Here is a 15,746-nt window from a genome sequence, read left to right as displayed (position 1 = left end):
TGCTTGTACAGGTATCCGACGTGATTATGGCGGCACGAAGCGTATTAAACAGACTTTGAACGCAGATGCTATCTGGAGCCAGGCGCATGGGAAATTCCATTTTGGAAATCGTTAGGGAATTGAGTATACCAAGATCCACAGTGTCAAGAGCGTGCCGAGAATAACAAATTTCAGGTATTACCTCTCACTACGGACAGCGCAGTGGCCGACGGCCTTAACGACCGAGAGACGTAGCATATGCGTGGACTTATCAGTCATAATAGACAAGCAGCACTGCGTAAAATAACCCCAGAAATCAATGTCGGACGTACGACAAACGTATGCGATAGGACATTACGGCGAAACGTGACGTTAATGGGCTATGGCAGCAGACGACCGACTCAAGTGCCTTCGCTAACAGTACGGCATGGCCCGAAGCGCCTCACCTGGGCTTGTGACCGTATCGGTTCGACCCTAGACGACTCTACGGACTGGTCAGATGAGTCCCGATTTCAGTTCGTAAGAGCTGACAGTGGGGTTCGAGTGTAGCGCAGACACCACGAAGCCGTAACCCGTCAATAAGACACTGTTAAATCTGGTTTTATTTATTTATTTATTGTTCCGTGGGACCAAATTAAGGAGAAGTCTCCATGGTCATGGAACAAGTCAATACATGAAATTATAACACTATATTAGAAACAGATAAAATGAAATATAAAAAAACATATTCAGGTGACAAGTAAGTTTAAATAAAGAAAATCAACAATGTAACACTGGAATTTCCTTAATTTTTTAGATCTTCCAGGAGCTCCTCGACAGAATAGACGGAGTGAGCCATCAGGAAACTCTTCAGTTTAGACTTAAAAGAATTTGGGCTACTGCCAAGATTTTTGAGTTCTTGTGGTAGCTTATTGAAAATGGATGCAGCAGAATACTGCACTCCTTTCTGCACAAGAGTCAAGGAAGTGCATTCCACATGCAGATTGGATTTCTGCCTAGTATTAACTGAGTGAAAGCTGCTAACTCTTGGGAATAGGCTAATATTGCAAACAACAAACGACATTAAAGAAAATATATACTGTGAGGGCAATGTCAGAATTCCCAGACTATTGAATAGGGGTCGACAAGACGTTCTCGAACTTACACCATATATATCTCGAACAGCCCGTTTTTGAGCCAAAAATACCCTTTTTGAATCAGAAGAATTACCCCAAAAAATAATACCATACGACATAGCCGGCCGCGGTGGCCGTGCGGTTCTAGGCGCTCCAGTCCGGAGCCGCGCTGCTGCTGCGGTCGCAGGTTCGAATCCTGCCTCGGGCATGGGTGTGTGTGATGTCCTTAGGTTAGTTAGGTTTAAGTAGTTCTAAGTTCTAGGGGACTGATGACCACAGCAGTTGAGTCCCATAGTGCTCAGAGCCATTTGAACCATACGACATAAGCGTATGAAAATATGCGAAGTAGACTACTTTTCGTGTTGAAGTGTCACTTACTTCAGATACTGTTCTAATGGTAAATAAAGCAGCATTTAGTTTCTGAACAAGATCCTGGACATGGGCTTTCCACAACAGCTTACTATCTATTCGAACGCCTAGGAACTTGAGCTGTTCCGTCTCGCTTATAATATGCCCATTCTGTCTGATCAAAATATCGGTTCTTGTTGAATTGTGAGTTAGAAACTGTAAAAACTGAGTCTTACTGTGATTTAACATTAAATTATTTTCCACAAGCCACGAACTTATTTCATGAACTACATTATTTGTTACTGTTTCAATATTACACACAAGATCCTTCACTACCAAGCTGGTGTCATCAGCAAACAGAAATATTTTTGAATCACCTGTACTATTAGAAGGCATATCATTTATATAAATAAGAAACAGCAAGGCCCCAGCACCGACCCTTGGGGAACGCCCCACTTAACAGTGCCCCATTGGGACTGAACATCACTACCACTCTCAATATTGCGGAGAATTACCTTCTGCTTTCTGTTCTTAAAGTAAGAGGCGAACCAATTGTAAGCTACTCCCCTTACTCCATAATGGTCCAACTTCTGCAGTAATATTTTGTGGTCAACACAGTCAAAAGCCTTCGTTAAATCAAAGAAAACTCCTAGCGTTCGCAACCTTTTATTTAATCCGTCCAAAACCTCACAGAGAAAAGAGAATATAGCATTTTCAGTTGTTAACCATTTCTAAAACCAAACTGAATATTTGACAGCAAATTATGTGAATTTAGATGCTCCAGTAACCTTGTATATACAACCTTCTCGATAACTTTAGCAAACACCGATGGCATAGAAATAGGTCTATAATTGTCAATATTATCCCTGTCTCCCTTTTTATAAAGTGGCTTCACTACCGAGTACTTTAATCGGTCAGGAAACCGATGGTTCCATAATGGTGTGGGCTGTGTTTATATACACTCATGCTCATAAATTAAGGATAATGCTGATACATAATGAAACAACGCTCTGGTGGGCGGTTTGTGGATTTAAATCACCTCGGGGTTTGAGCATGCTGTGCGTTTGAACTGCGGTCGTCGCACGGTGGCGCTGGCAGCAGTCCACATACGCAGAGGTGTGTTGGTGCATGTCAGAGCACGGTGCAACTAGTTAAGTGTGCAGACGTTTTCAGACGTGCTAATGGTGACCGTGTGTTGAAAATGGCTCAAGAACACATATTGATGACGTTATAAGGGGACCAGGGCGACTAGAGGCTGGTCAAACACAGCAGGTCGTAGCACGGGCCCTCCGTGTGCCACAAAGTGTGATCTCAAGATTATGGCAAGGATTCCAGCAGACAGGAAACGTGTCCATGCCCTACAGTACGGGACGTCCACAGTGTACAACACCACAAGAAGACCGCTATCTCACCATCAGTGCCCACAGACGGCCACGGAGTATTGCAGGTAGCCTTGCTCGGGACCTTATCGCAGCCACTGTAACAGTTGTTGTTGTGTCTAGACAAGACAGCCTAGACACAATGAGAGGAAGCCGAAAGGCACGCGCTTAAACTCACGCAGGCTGGCGTGAGGTCTGAAACAGGATACGTAATGAATGCTATAAAGAAAAGTACGTAGCTTCTGGAATACTTAACTTTAATCCACATTTGTAGAACATCGCTCTTGATGATACATTAATAGAATCTCAATATAAATTGAATACGGCGCCTTGCTAGGTCGTAGCAAATATAGCTGAAGGCAATGCTAACTATCGTCTCGGCAAATGAGAGCGTAGTGGTCAGTGAACCGTTCCTTGCAAAGTCGGCTGTACAACTGGGGCGAGTCCTAGTACGTCTCTAGACCTGCCGTGTGGCGGCGCTCGGTCTGCAATTACTGACAGTGGCGACACGCGGGTCCGACGTATACTAGCGGACCGCGGCCGATTTAAAAGCTACCACCTAGCAAGTGTGGTGTCTGGCGGTGACACCACAGTTGTCTACAGACACACAGTCTACAGACGACTGAACAGACATAGTTTATTCACCTGGAGACCTGCAAGGTGCAATCCACTGACCCCTGGTCACAGGAGAGCCCGTAAAGCCTAGTGTCAAGAACACAGTACATGGTCATTGGAACAGTGGTCCCAGGTTATGTTCACAGACGAGTCCAGATTTAGTCTGAACAGTGATTCTCGCCGGGTTTTCATCTGGCGTGAACCAGGAACCAGATACCAGCCCCTTAATGCCCTTGAAAGGGTCGCGCGGGATTATCCGAGCGGTCTTAGGCGTTGCAGTCATGGACTGTGCGGCTGGTCCCGGCGGAGGTTCGAGTTCTCCCTCGGGCATGGGTCTATGTGTTTGTCCTTAGGATAATTTAGGTTAATTAGTGTGTAAGCTTAGGGACTGATGACCCTGGCAGTTAAGTCCCATAAGATTTAACACACATTTGAACGTATTTTTTCCTTAAAGGGACTTGTATGGAGGTCGTAGTTTGATGGTGTGGGGTGGGATTATAATTGGTGCACGTACACCCCTGCATGACTTTGACAGAGGAACTGTAACAGGTCAGGTGCACTGGGACGTCATTTTGCACCAGTATGTCCGTCTTTTCAGGGGTGTAGTGGGTCCCACCTTCCTCCTGATGGATTATAACGCACGGCCCCACCGAGCTGCCATCGTGGAGGAGTACCATGAAACAGAAGATATCAGCGAATGGAGTGGCCTGTCTGTTCTCCAGACCTAAACCCCATCGAGCACGTCTCGGATGCTCTCGGTCGACGTATCGCTGCACGTCTTCAAACCCCTAGAACACTTCAGGAGCTCCGACAGGCACTGATGCAAGAATGGGAGGCTATACCCCAGCAGGTGCTCGACCACCTGATCCAGAGTTTGCCAACCCGTTGTGCGGCCTGTGTACGTGTGCATGGTGATTATATCCCATATTGCAGTACATGGAGAGGAAACAGTGGCGTTTTGTAGCACAAGTGTTTCGGGACGGTTTTCTCAACTTATCACCAATACTGTGAACTTACAGATTTGTGTCGTGTGTGTTCCCTATGTGCCTATGCTATTGGCTCCAGTTTTGTATAGTGCCACGTTGTGTGGCACCACATTCTGCAATTATCCTTAATTTATGAGCATTTATGAGCAGGACTGAGTCCTCTGGTCAACCTGAACCAGTCGTTGACTGGAAATGGTTATATTTGGATACTTGGAGACCCTATGCAGACATTCATGGTCGTCATGTTTCCAAACAACGATGGAATTTTTATGGATGACAGTGCGCCACGTCACTGGGCCACAGCTGTCCTTGAGTGGTTTGAAGAACATTCTGGACAATGCGAGCGAATGATTTGGCCACCCAGATCGCCTGATGTGAATCCCATCGAACATTTATGGGACATAATCGTGAGGTCAGCTCATGCACAAAATCCGATACCAGCAAGACTTTCACAATGTCGGACGGCTGTAGAGGCAACATGGGTCAATATTTATGCAGGGGACTTCCAACGACTTGTTGAGTCCATGCAACGCCGAAAAATGGTTCAAATGCTCTAAGTACTTATGGACTTAACATCTGAGGTCATCAGTCCCCTAGAACTTAGAACTACTTAAACCTAAGGTCATCACACACATCCATTCCCGAGGCAGGATTCGAACCTGCGACCGTAGCAGCAGCGCAGTTCCGGACTGAAGCGCCTAGAACCGCTCGGCCACACGGCCGGCTGCAACGTCGAGCTGGCGGCACTACGTGGGGCAAAAGCAGGTGCGACACGATATTAGGAGGTATCCCATGATTTTTGTCACCTCAGTTTATGCATCAAACGCAAGTTCGTAGCGACCTTTCGAATTTTACGCAGTGTGTTAATGATATGGGAAATATCACAGTAACCATGAGCATAAGTGAAATGATAAGCACTTCATCGTGAAACTGACATATAGCGCTACAACTGACGTGAAATTTTTTTTCTACCGAACAGTTTCTTTCAAAATCGTTTGAGAAGATTGAGGGGTAGCCGACGTGAGCGCGTCGTTATGCTGTAGGTGCGCGCCGGCCACCTGCTCGCCGAAAACTGACTGACTTGGCTGAACGATGCCCATCATTAAAACCGTCCGTGTATGTACTTGCTGACATGCCGGATCGGCAGTTCCCAGGACTGGAGGTAGCAGTCTGAAGGTCGTTCTCCACTAACGCACTGGCGATGCCTGTGGGTATTTAAGAATCAGCCTAGAATATCCGTGGCCCGTCGTGGAAATCCGCTTGTGTATGGCCAGCTAATTATCACGTTCACTAGGGCCCGTGCAGCAGCAAATCATACAGGGTATATTTGAAACGGCAATAAAAACTAAACGAGCAGCGATAGAAATACACCGTTTGTTGCAATATGCTTGGGACAACAGTACATTTTCAGTCAGACAAACTTTCGAAATTACAGTAGTTACAATTTTCAACAACAGATGGCGCTGCGGTCAGGGAAACTCTATAGTACGATATTTTCCGCATATCCACCATGCGTAGCAATAATATGGCGTAGTCTCTGAATGAAATTACCCGAAACCTTTGACAACGTGTCTGGCGGAATGGCTTCACATGCAGATGAGATGTACTGCTTCGGCTGTTCAATTGTTTCTGGATTCTGGCGGTACACCTGGTCTTTCAAGTGTCCCCACAGAAAGAAGTCACAGGGGTTCATGTCTGGCGAATAGGGAGGCCAATCCACGCCGCCTCCTGTATGTTTCGGATAGCCCAAAGCAATCACACGATCATCGAAATATTCATTCAGGAAATTAAAGACGTCGGCCGTGCGATGTGGCCGGGCACCATCTTGCATAAACCACGAGGTGTTCGCAGTGTCGTCTAAGGCAGTTTGTACCGCCACAAATTCACGAAGAATGTCCAGATAGCGTGATGCAGTAATCGTTTCGGATCTGAAAAATGGGCCAATGATTCCTTTGGAAGAAATGGCGGCCCAGACCAGTACTTTTTGAGGATGCAGGGACGATGGGACTGCAACATGGGGCTTTTCGGTTCCCCATATGCGCCAGTTCTGTTTATTGACGAAGCCGTACAGGTAAAAATAAGCTTCGTCAGTAAACCAAATGCTGCCCACATGCATATCGCCGTCATCAATCCTGTGCACTATATCGTTAGCGAATGTCTCTCGTGCAGCAATGGTAGCGGCGCTGAGGGGTTGCCGCGTTTGAATTTTGTATGGATAGAGGTGTAAACTCTGGCGCATGAGACGATACGTGAACGTTGGCGTCATTTGGACCGCAGCTGCAACACGGCGAACGGAAACCCGAGGCCGCTGTTGGATCACCTGCTGCACTAGCTGCGCGTTGCCCTCTGTGGTTGCCGTACGCGGTCGCCCTACCTTTCCAGCACGTTCATCCGTCACGTTCCCAGTCCGTTGACATTTTTCAAACAGATCCTTTATTGTATCGCTTTTCGGTCCTTTGGTTACATTAAACCTCCGTTGATAGCGTTTATAGCGGTAAGAAGTGCAATAGTATCGAAGGAAATTGACGGAGATCCGAAATGTGAAATGATTTGGGTGAAGGTCGCGGTTAAAGCAGGCTCAGACATGGTAATTGGATGTCTCTATAGGCCCCCTGGCTCAGCAGCTGTTGTGGCTGAGCACCTGAAGGATAATTTGGAAAATATTTCGAGTAGATTTCCCCACCATGTTATAGTTCTGGGTGGAGATTTTAATTTGCCGGATATAGACTGGGAGACTCAGACGTTCATAACGGGTGGCAGGGACAAAGAATCCAGTGAAATTTTTTTAAGTGCTTTATCTGAAAACTACCTTGAGCAGTTAAACAGAGAACCGACTCGTGGCGATAACATATTAGACCTTCTGGTGACAAACAGACCCGAACTATTTGAAAAAGTTAACGCAGAACAGGGAATCAGTGATCATAAAGCGGTTACGGCATCGATGATTTCAGCCGTAAATAGGAATATTAAAAAGGGTAGGAAGATTTTTCTGTTTAGAAAAAGTGACAAAAAGCAGATTTCAGAGTACCTGTTGGCTCAACACAAAAGTTTTGTCTCACGTACTGATAGTGTTGAGGATCAGTGGACAAAGTTCAAAACCATCGTACAATATGCGTTAGATGAGTATGTGCCAAGCAAGATCGTAAGAGATGGAAAAGAGCCACCGTGGTTCAACAACCGAGTTAGAAAACTGCTGCGGAAGCAAAGGGAACTTCACAGCAAACATAAACATAGCCAAAGCCTTGCAGACAAACAAAAATTACGCGAAGCGAAATGTAGTGTGAAGAGAGCTATGCGAGAGGCGTTCAATGAATTCGAAAGTAAAGTTCTATGTACTGACTTGGCAGAAAATCCTAAGAAATTTTGGTCTTATGTCAAAGCGGTAGGTGGATCAAAACAAAATGTCCAGACACTCTGTGACCAAAATGATACTGAAACAGACGATGACAGACTAAAGGCCGAGATACTAAATGTCTTTTTCCAAAGTTGTTTCACAGAGGAAGATTGCACTGTAGTTCCTTCTCTAGATTGTCGCACAGATGACAAAATGGTAGATATCGAAATAGACGACAGAGGGATAGAGAAACAATTAAAATCGCTCAAAAGAGGAAAGGCCTCTGGACCTGATGGGATACCAGTTCAATTTTACACAGAGTACGCGAAGGAACTTGGCCCCCTTCTTGCAGCGGTGTACCGTAGGTCTCTAGAAGAGCGTAGCGTTCCAAAGGATTGGAAAAGGGCACAGGTCATCCCCGTTTTCAAGAAGGGACGTCGACCAGATGTGCAGAACTATAGACCTATATCTCTAACGTCGATCAGTTGTAGAATTTTGGAACACGTATTGTGTTCGAGTATAATGACTTTTCTGGAGACTAGAAATCTACTCTGTAGGAATCAGCATGGGTTTCGAAAAAGACGGTCATGTGAAACCCAGCTCGCGCTATTCGTCCACGAGACTCAGAGGGCCATAGTCACGGGTTCACAGGTAGATGCCGTGTTTCTTGACTTCCGCAAGGCGTTCGATACAGTTCCCCACAGTCGTTTATTGAACAAAGTAAGAGCATATGGACTATCAGACCAATTGTGTGATTGGATTGAGGAGTTCCTAGATAATAGGACGCAGCATGTTATTCTCAATGGAGAGAAGTCTTCCGAAGTAAGAGTAATTTCAGGTGTGCCGCAGGGGAGTGTCATAGGACCGTTGCTGTTCACAGTATACATAAATGACCTGGTGGATGACATCGGAAGTTCACTGAGGCTTTTTGCAGATGATGCTGTGGTGTATCGAGAGGTTGTAACAATGGAAAATTGTACTGAAATGCAGGAGGATCTGCAGCGAATTGACGCATGGTGCAGGGAATGGCAACTGAATCTCAATGTAGACAAGTGTAATGTGCTGCGGATACACAGAAAGATAGATCCTTTATCATTTAGCTACAAAATAGCAGGTCAGCAACTGGAAGCAGTTAATACCATAAATTATCTGGGAGTACGCATTAGGAGTGATTTAAAATGGAATGATCATATAATGTTGATTGTCGGTAAAACAGATGCCAGACTGAGATTCATTGGAAGAATCCTAAGGAAATGCAATCCGAAAACAAAGGAAGTAGGTTACAGGACGCTTGTTCGCCCACTGCTTGAATACTGCTCAGCAGTGTGGGATCCGTACCAGATAGGGTTGATACAAGACATAGAGAAGATCCAACGGAGAGCAGCGCGCTTCGTTACAGGATCATTTAGTAATCGCGAAAGCGTTACGGAGATGATAGATAAACTCCAGTGGAAGACTCTGCAGGAGAGACGCTCATTAGCTCGGTACGGGCTTTTGTCAAAGTTTCGAGAACATACCTTCACCGAAGAGTCAAGCAGTATATTGCTCCCTCCTACGTATATCTCGCGAAGAGACCATGAGGATAAAATCAGAGAGATTAGAGGCCACACAGAGGCATACCGACAATCCTTCTTTCCACGAACAATACGAGACTGGAATAGAAGGGAGAACCGATAGAGGTACTGAAGGTACCCTCCGCCACACACCGTCAGGTGGCTTGCGGAGTATGGATGTAGATGTAGATGTAGAAAACTTCGTCTTGTTGCAACAACACTGTGTTCTAGGTGGTGGAATTCCAACACCAGAAAAATCCTCTGTTCTAAGGAATAAACCATGTTGTCTACAGCACACTTGCACGTTGTGAACAGCACACGCTTACAGCAGAGAGACGACGTACAGAATGGCGCACCCACAGACTGCGTTGTCTTCTATATCTTTCACATCACTTGCGGCGCCATCTGTTGTTGAAAATTGTAACTACTGTAATTTCGAAAGTTTGTCCGCCTGAAAATGTACTGTTGTCCCAAGCATATTGCAACAAACGGTGTATTTCTATCGCTGCTCGTTTAGTTTTTATTGCCGTTTCAAATATACCGGTCATTTTTGAAACACCCTGTAGTTACGCTGCGATTTAATACGCGTTTACTATTTCCTCCTCCGGTGCCGGTATGTTTCATTGAGTTAAAAAAAAAAAGAAAGAAAACGCCTGGGAGCCGCTGGACCACCGTACCAGCCGACATTAGGTCCTGCACTGAGATCTTTAATTTATCTTCATATGCGTCTATTTCAGTAAGAACCATCTTTTCGTGTGGAGACACTCTACAAAGGACTGCACAGCTTATTTCTGTGTTCAGGTCGATGTAAAAATGATACACTGAACTGGTATTTACGCTGAGAGTCCATTAATACTACGCTTAAGCCCGTCCGGCAAGCCGCGTGGTCTAACGCGCTTCTTCCTGGGCGGGAAAACGTGCCAGTCCCTGCCACGAATCTCTCCGGCGGATTAGTGTCGAGGTCGAGGTCCGGCGAGCCTATGGATGGTTTTTAAGGCGGTTTTCCATCTACCTCGGCGAATGCGGGCTGGTTCCCCTTACTCCGCCTCAGTTACACTGTATCGGCGATTGCTGCGCGAACACCGTTTCCACGTACGTGTACACCACAATTATTCTACCACGCAGACATTTGGGATTACACTCATCTGGTATGAGACGTTCCCGGTGGGGGTCCACTGGGGGCCAAATTGCACGATAACCCTGGGTTCGGTGTGGGGTGGCGATGGGATAGGTGGACTGCTGTGGACTGTGGTGGGGTTGTGAACCATTGATGGCTCCGGCGGGACGAAGCTTCTCCGTCGTTTCTAGGCCACACATACATACGAGGATAATGGAATGTATCGAATTAAGTCGGGTGATGCTGAGGGAATTAGGTTAGGAGGTGAGACACAGAGTAGTAAAGGAGTTCTGCTATTTGAGGATCAAAATAACTGATGATGGTCGAAATAGAGATGATATAAAATGTAGACTGGCAATGGCAAGGAAATCGTTTCTGAAGAAGAGAAATTTGAGTATAGATTCAAGTGTCACGAAGTCGTTTCTGAAAATATTTGTATGGAGTGTAGCCATGTATGGAAGTGAAACATGGACGATAAATAGTTTGGACAAGAAGAGAATATAAGCTTTCTAAATGTGGTGCTACAGAAGAACGCTGAAGATTAGATGGGTGGATCACATAACTAATGAGGAGGTATTGAATAGAATTGGGGAGAAGAGGAGTTTGTGGCACAACTTGACTAGAAGAAGGGATCGGTTGGTAGGACATGTTTTGAGGCATCAAGGGATCACAAATTTAGCATTGGAGGGCAGTGTGGAGGGTAAAAATCGTAGATGGAGACCAAGAGATGAATACACTAAGCAGATTCAGAAGGATGTAGGTTGCAGTAGGTACTGGGAGATGAAGAAGCTTGCACAGGATAGAGTAGCATGGAGAGCTGCATCAAACCAGTCTCGGGACTGAAGACCACAACAACAACAACAACAACAACAACATACATACATACATACATACAACTAGTATGCTTACCCTTTTCTTCAAATACACATGCTGCACAATCATGTATTAGCTACGAAAATTTTTAACAGTCAAATATAAAAAAAACTTACGCTCTATAAACCTAATGTATATTATACATTACAGGAGTACACCAACATAGTTGTACAGGATACCAGAAGATGATCAGAAGACAGAAACCAATAGTACACACGCAGCGGTGACAGAAGTCATTGGATAGCAATATGCAAATACATAAATGGCGATAGTATAGCGTGCACAAAGTACAAAAGGGCAGAGCTTTCATTTATACTTGGGTGATTCATGTGAAATGGCTTCTGACGTGATTATGGCCGCACGACAGGAATTAAAACTTTGAACGCGGAATGGTAGCTGGAGCTGGACGTTTGGGACATTCCATTTCGTAAATCGTTAGGAAATTCAATATTCCGATAACCACAGTGTCAAGAGTGTACCGAGTTTACCAAATTTCAGGCATTACCTCTCGGAATGAACAACGCAGTGGCCGACGGCCTTCACTTAACGACCGAGAGCAGCAACATTTGCGTAGCGTTCTCAGTGCTAACAGAAAAGTAGCACTACGTGAAATAACCACAGAAATCAATGTGGATCGTACGAAAAACGTATCCGATAGGAGAGTGCGGCGAAATGTGCGTTAATGGGCTGTGGCAACAGACGACCGAGCGAGCGCATTTGCCAACGGTACGACATCGCCTGTAGCTCCTCCCATGGTGCCGTGACCATATCACTTGGACCCTAGGCGCCGGAAAACCGATTTCAGTTGCTGAGAGCTAATGATAGGGTTCGAGTATGGGGCTGATCCCACGAAGCCATGGACCCAATTTGTCAACAAGTCATTGTGCAAACTGGTGGTGGCACCGTAATGGTGTGAGACTGTGTTCACATGGATCATTGACTGGAAATGGTTATGTACGGTTACTTGAAGAGCAATTGCAGCCATTCTTGGACGTCATGTTCCCAAACAACGATGGAATTTTTGTGGATGACAATGCGCCATATCACTGGGCCACGATTGTTCGCGATTGGTTTGAAGAACATTCTGGACAGTTCGAGAGAAGTATTTGGCCACCCAGATCGCCAGTAATGTGATCCATCGAACATTTATGGGACATAATCGAGAGGTCAGTTTGCGTACAAAATCCTGAACCGGCAACACTTTCGCAGTTACGGACATTTATAGAGGCTGCATGGCTTAGTATTTCTGCAGGAGAGTTCCAACGACTTCTTGAGTCCATGCCAATCGAGTTGCGGCACTATGAAAAGGTGGTCCGACATGACATTAGGAGCTGTCCCATGACTTTCGTTACTTCAGTGTAAATAATGATGTTACCAGCAGCTCTTGGTTGTTTTAAAAGATAGCCTCTTTTTTCGAGTGCTGTTTCTGGCTGCACGCTTAAAAGTCCTGTGTAGTCGTATTGTATCTGTTTTCATTGGGGCCTGGTCTCGTAAAAAAGTTCTTAGTTCAGGGTTGCGTATTCCTTTCCCTTTACCCCACGCCTAGTGACGATCACACATGTGTTTGCTTCTGTTTATCTCACTCTGAGGCCACAAAATGGAGATAATGAACGAAAAAGCAAAGAATCACTTTGGTAAAAATTTTTCTACTTCTGCAATTTTTATTATTCCCTTCGTAATGTTCGATCGCTAATTAGTTGACATGGTGCTGCATTTACTGACAGCAGCAACTGTAATCAATTGTCAGTAACAAGTCACAACACCTGTCTCTGGTCTCTGTCAGATATGATTTTTTTACGACCACTTTTCTTACGACATGTTATTTGGTTGAAAGCGATACCGCAATCCTTGTAGACACGTTGGTCTCTCAGCACTATACATAAATAAATCGGGCAACTTCGTTCCCTGTTACTCACAGGCATGTCCAGCTTCCTTTTTGCCATCGTCACGCCCCTACGTCGACACATCTTTCAGCAACGATTCCATATCAATGACTGGCATTTGCACAACTACATGGCCGCATTCCTGGTAAGATGGAAACAAATTTTCACGTGTGGTACAATGCTTTTAATCGCGTTATAGATTGAGCAGTATTTTATGTGCAGAAGACGTTATTTTTTAAAATTTTGTAAAATTTTCACGTGTGGTACAATGCTTTTAACCACGTTATAGATTGAGCAGTATTTTATGTGCAGACGACGTTGTTATTATTTTAAATTTTGTAAACTGAAAAAACAGCACAACAGTTGCTTAACCCACAATATTTTATTTTGTACACGACCGGTTCCAGAACGCTTAAAGTTACATAATCTGGTGTAAAAGATAAAAACACTTAAGTATCTGAGGCTATACTCGCCTCAATGTTGTCATGTAACCAAACATTTCGTGTCAAAAGGATAAAAGAGACATAAATTCCGTAAGAACCGTCTCCCCGTGCTACATGAGTATTAACACAAATAGGAAAAGACGTTGTTATTGAATGACGGAGAGGATAATTTACAAAGGGGGCTATATTCTTAAGAAATATAGCAGAGGAAAATGGACTGAAAATTTCTCCATATATATATATCAAAAGCAATGGCATGTTTATGGAAAAAAACGAGATGATCCAAAGTTGAGAAAAATGGCAAAATATTGGAGAGGGAATCAAGCTTTAACTAACTTAGATATGAAATGTCGCCAACGGTAGATCGTGACATAGAAACAATACTTCGTAAACTTTATACATATAATAAAAGAATATATATAATATAAATAATATATAATATAATATGTGTGGCTCAATTTACAGAACTCTGGCAACCAGAAAGGAGACTATACTGAAGCTTTGTAAGGCAACAGCGGTACGAAACTTCTCAGGGCAGTTAAAAGCAAAATACGAAATACAGAAACAAGACAAGAGGTACAGATTTGCGATTTGGTAAGCAAAATTAAAAATTATAGAGTCAACTAGTGTAACCATTTAGAAAGAATGCAGCAAAACCGCACGGCCTAGAATCGCCTTGAACTAGACAGCGATGTGTCTGTCGGACGTCCCAGGACGAGATTTTTCCGGTACAAATTGTGCGGCTTACTCCACAAAGTGAAGATGATGATGGTGACTGGCACATACGCACCACTTCAATGCCACGACTTACTTCAGCTGCTGAGGGTCACGTGAACGGCTCGTACCGGTCGTACACCATCTGCAACACTCCAAATTATGTCCTCTTTTGAGTGAGTGAGTGGTATTTTTTCCGGTGACGTCATCGAAGTACTGCGTCGTCATGGTTCTGCAGCTTCGACTCTTCAGCCTTGCCGTTGCCCGCGCTGAGTCACGCTGCAGGCAAGGAAGGGGAAGTACTGTTCCGTATTGTTTGTGCTGAGCAAATCAGCGAGCACTACGGAGACCATCCCCGCCACTAGATCGGCGTGTGGGGAATAAAGGGGCGCGAGCAGAACTGTCTCCATTGAGTACATGTCGTCAGTCGGCAAGATGCGCGTTTCCAAGGCGGTGAGCGGCTCGCAGAAACTTGGCTCCGTTGAGATCCAGCAGGATGGCGGCAAGTACACACAGTAGTTTAATAGTCAGCCGGACTTGGCGAGTGTTATAAGCATTGTTTACACCTAAACACAAGCGAATGAGCATTCGCTTGTGTTTGCGAATGGCGGGAATTGGGGTCACAGTTTCTTACTTCTCTTCCGCTGCCCCCCAACCCCCTCTTAATATAGTATCTTGTTACCCCACCTTTTAACATACCACAGCTGCCTATATTTTAATAAAAACAATATTGAAACATCCCCTTTGAAAATTTATACAGGACTGTGCTTAAACTGACACACAATATTTTTTAGCGCAACGCAATCTGACTTTCAGAAATCCCTACAAAGGAATGGCCCTGACTAACATTAACCTGTACCTTTCACAAACCACTTACCTCACCAAAAATCTTCGTTACTCGAACTACTGCAATACAGCGACCGCCACTACTGCCAGCTAAATAAAAGATTCAAACTACTGAAGGCACTAACTACTGATAGGCATAGTTAGCAAATGAAAGATTTTAATAGAGAACAAACAATGTATTTACTTTAATAATCATAATATATATGCCATCCAGTCTCACAAATTTCAAATCTCCGCCATTTCTCTCCCCCCATCCACCACTGCTGGCGGCTCACCTCCAACTGCGGAACGCTACGCGCTGTTCACATCCAGCTGCCGCTGCCCAACACTACAATGGCAGACAACAATGCAAACTAGCCACAGACTGCACACAGCACAGCCAGTGATTTTCATACAGAGCGCTACGTGGCGCTACCAATAAGAAAATATAAACAGCCTACTTACAATATAACAAGTAACATATTTTAATACAATGGTCAAAATAAATGTCGCACTTTCCTGAAACTTTAATATCGAATGTTGCGATGCAGAAATGCGTTACGATATCTACATTGGTTTGTT

The 15,746-nt window shown here is 44.7% G+C and overlaps 1 protein-coding gene across 2 annotated transcripts in view; it reads left to right on the top strand.

Moving 5' to 3' along the window:
• LOC126187807 (peptidoglycan recognition protein 1-like) overlaps positions 1 to 15,746 on the top strand; it is a 127,440-nt gene that overhangs the window by 70,560 nt on the left and 41,134 nt on the right. The window contains exon 1 of one of the 2 annotated variants that reach the window (XM_049929093.1): positions 14,685 to 14,841. The exons of the other annotated variant lie outside the window; for it this stretch is intronic. Within the exon in view, the coding sequence (XP_049785050.1) occupies positions 14,757 to 14,841 (85 nt within the window). The 5' untranslated portion in view covers positions 14,685 to 14,756. Of the gene's footprint in view, positions 1 to 14,684; positions 14,842 to 15,746 lie in introns of those variants that run through there. 2 annotated transcript variants of the gene reach the window in all.

This window comes from Schistocerca cancellata, chromosome 5 (assembly GCF_023864275.1).
Source record: "Schistocerca cancellata isolate TAMUIC-IGC-003103 chromosome 5, iqSchCanc2.1, whole genome shotgun sequence".
NCBI classification, from domain to species: Eukaryota; Metazoa; Arthropoda; class Insecta; order Orthoptera; family Acrididae; genus Schistocerca; species Schistocerca cancellata.
The sequence above is the reverse complement of the archived record's forward strand: the minus strand, read 5'-3'. Positions and strand labels throughout refer to the sequence as shown.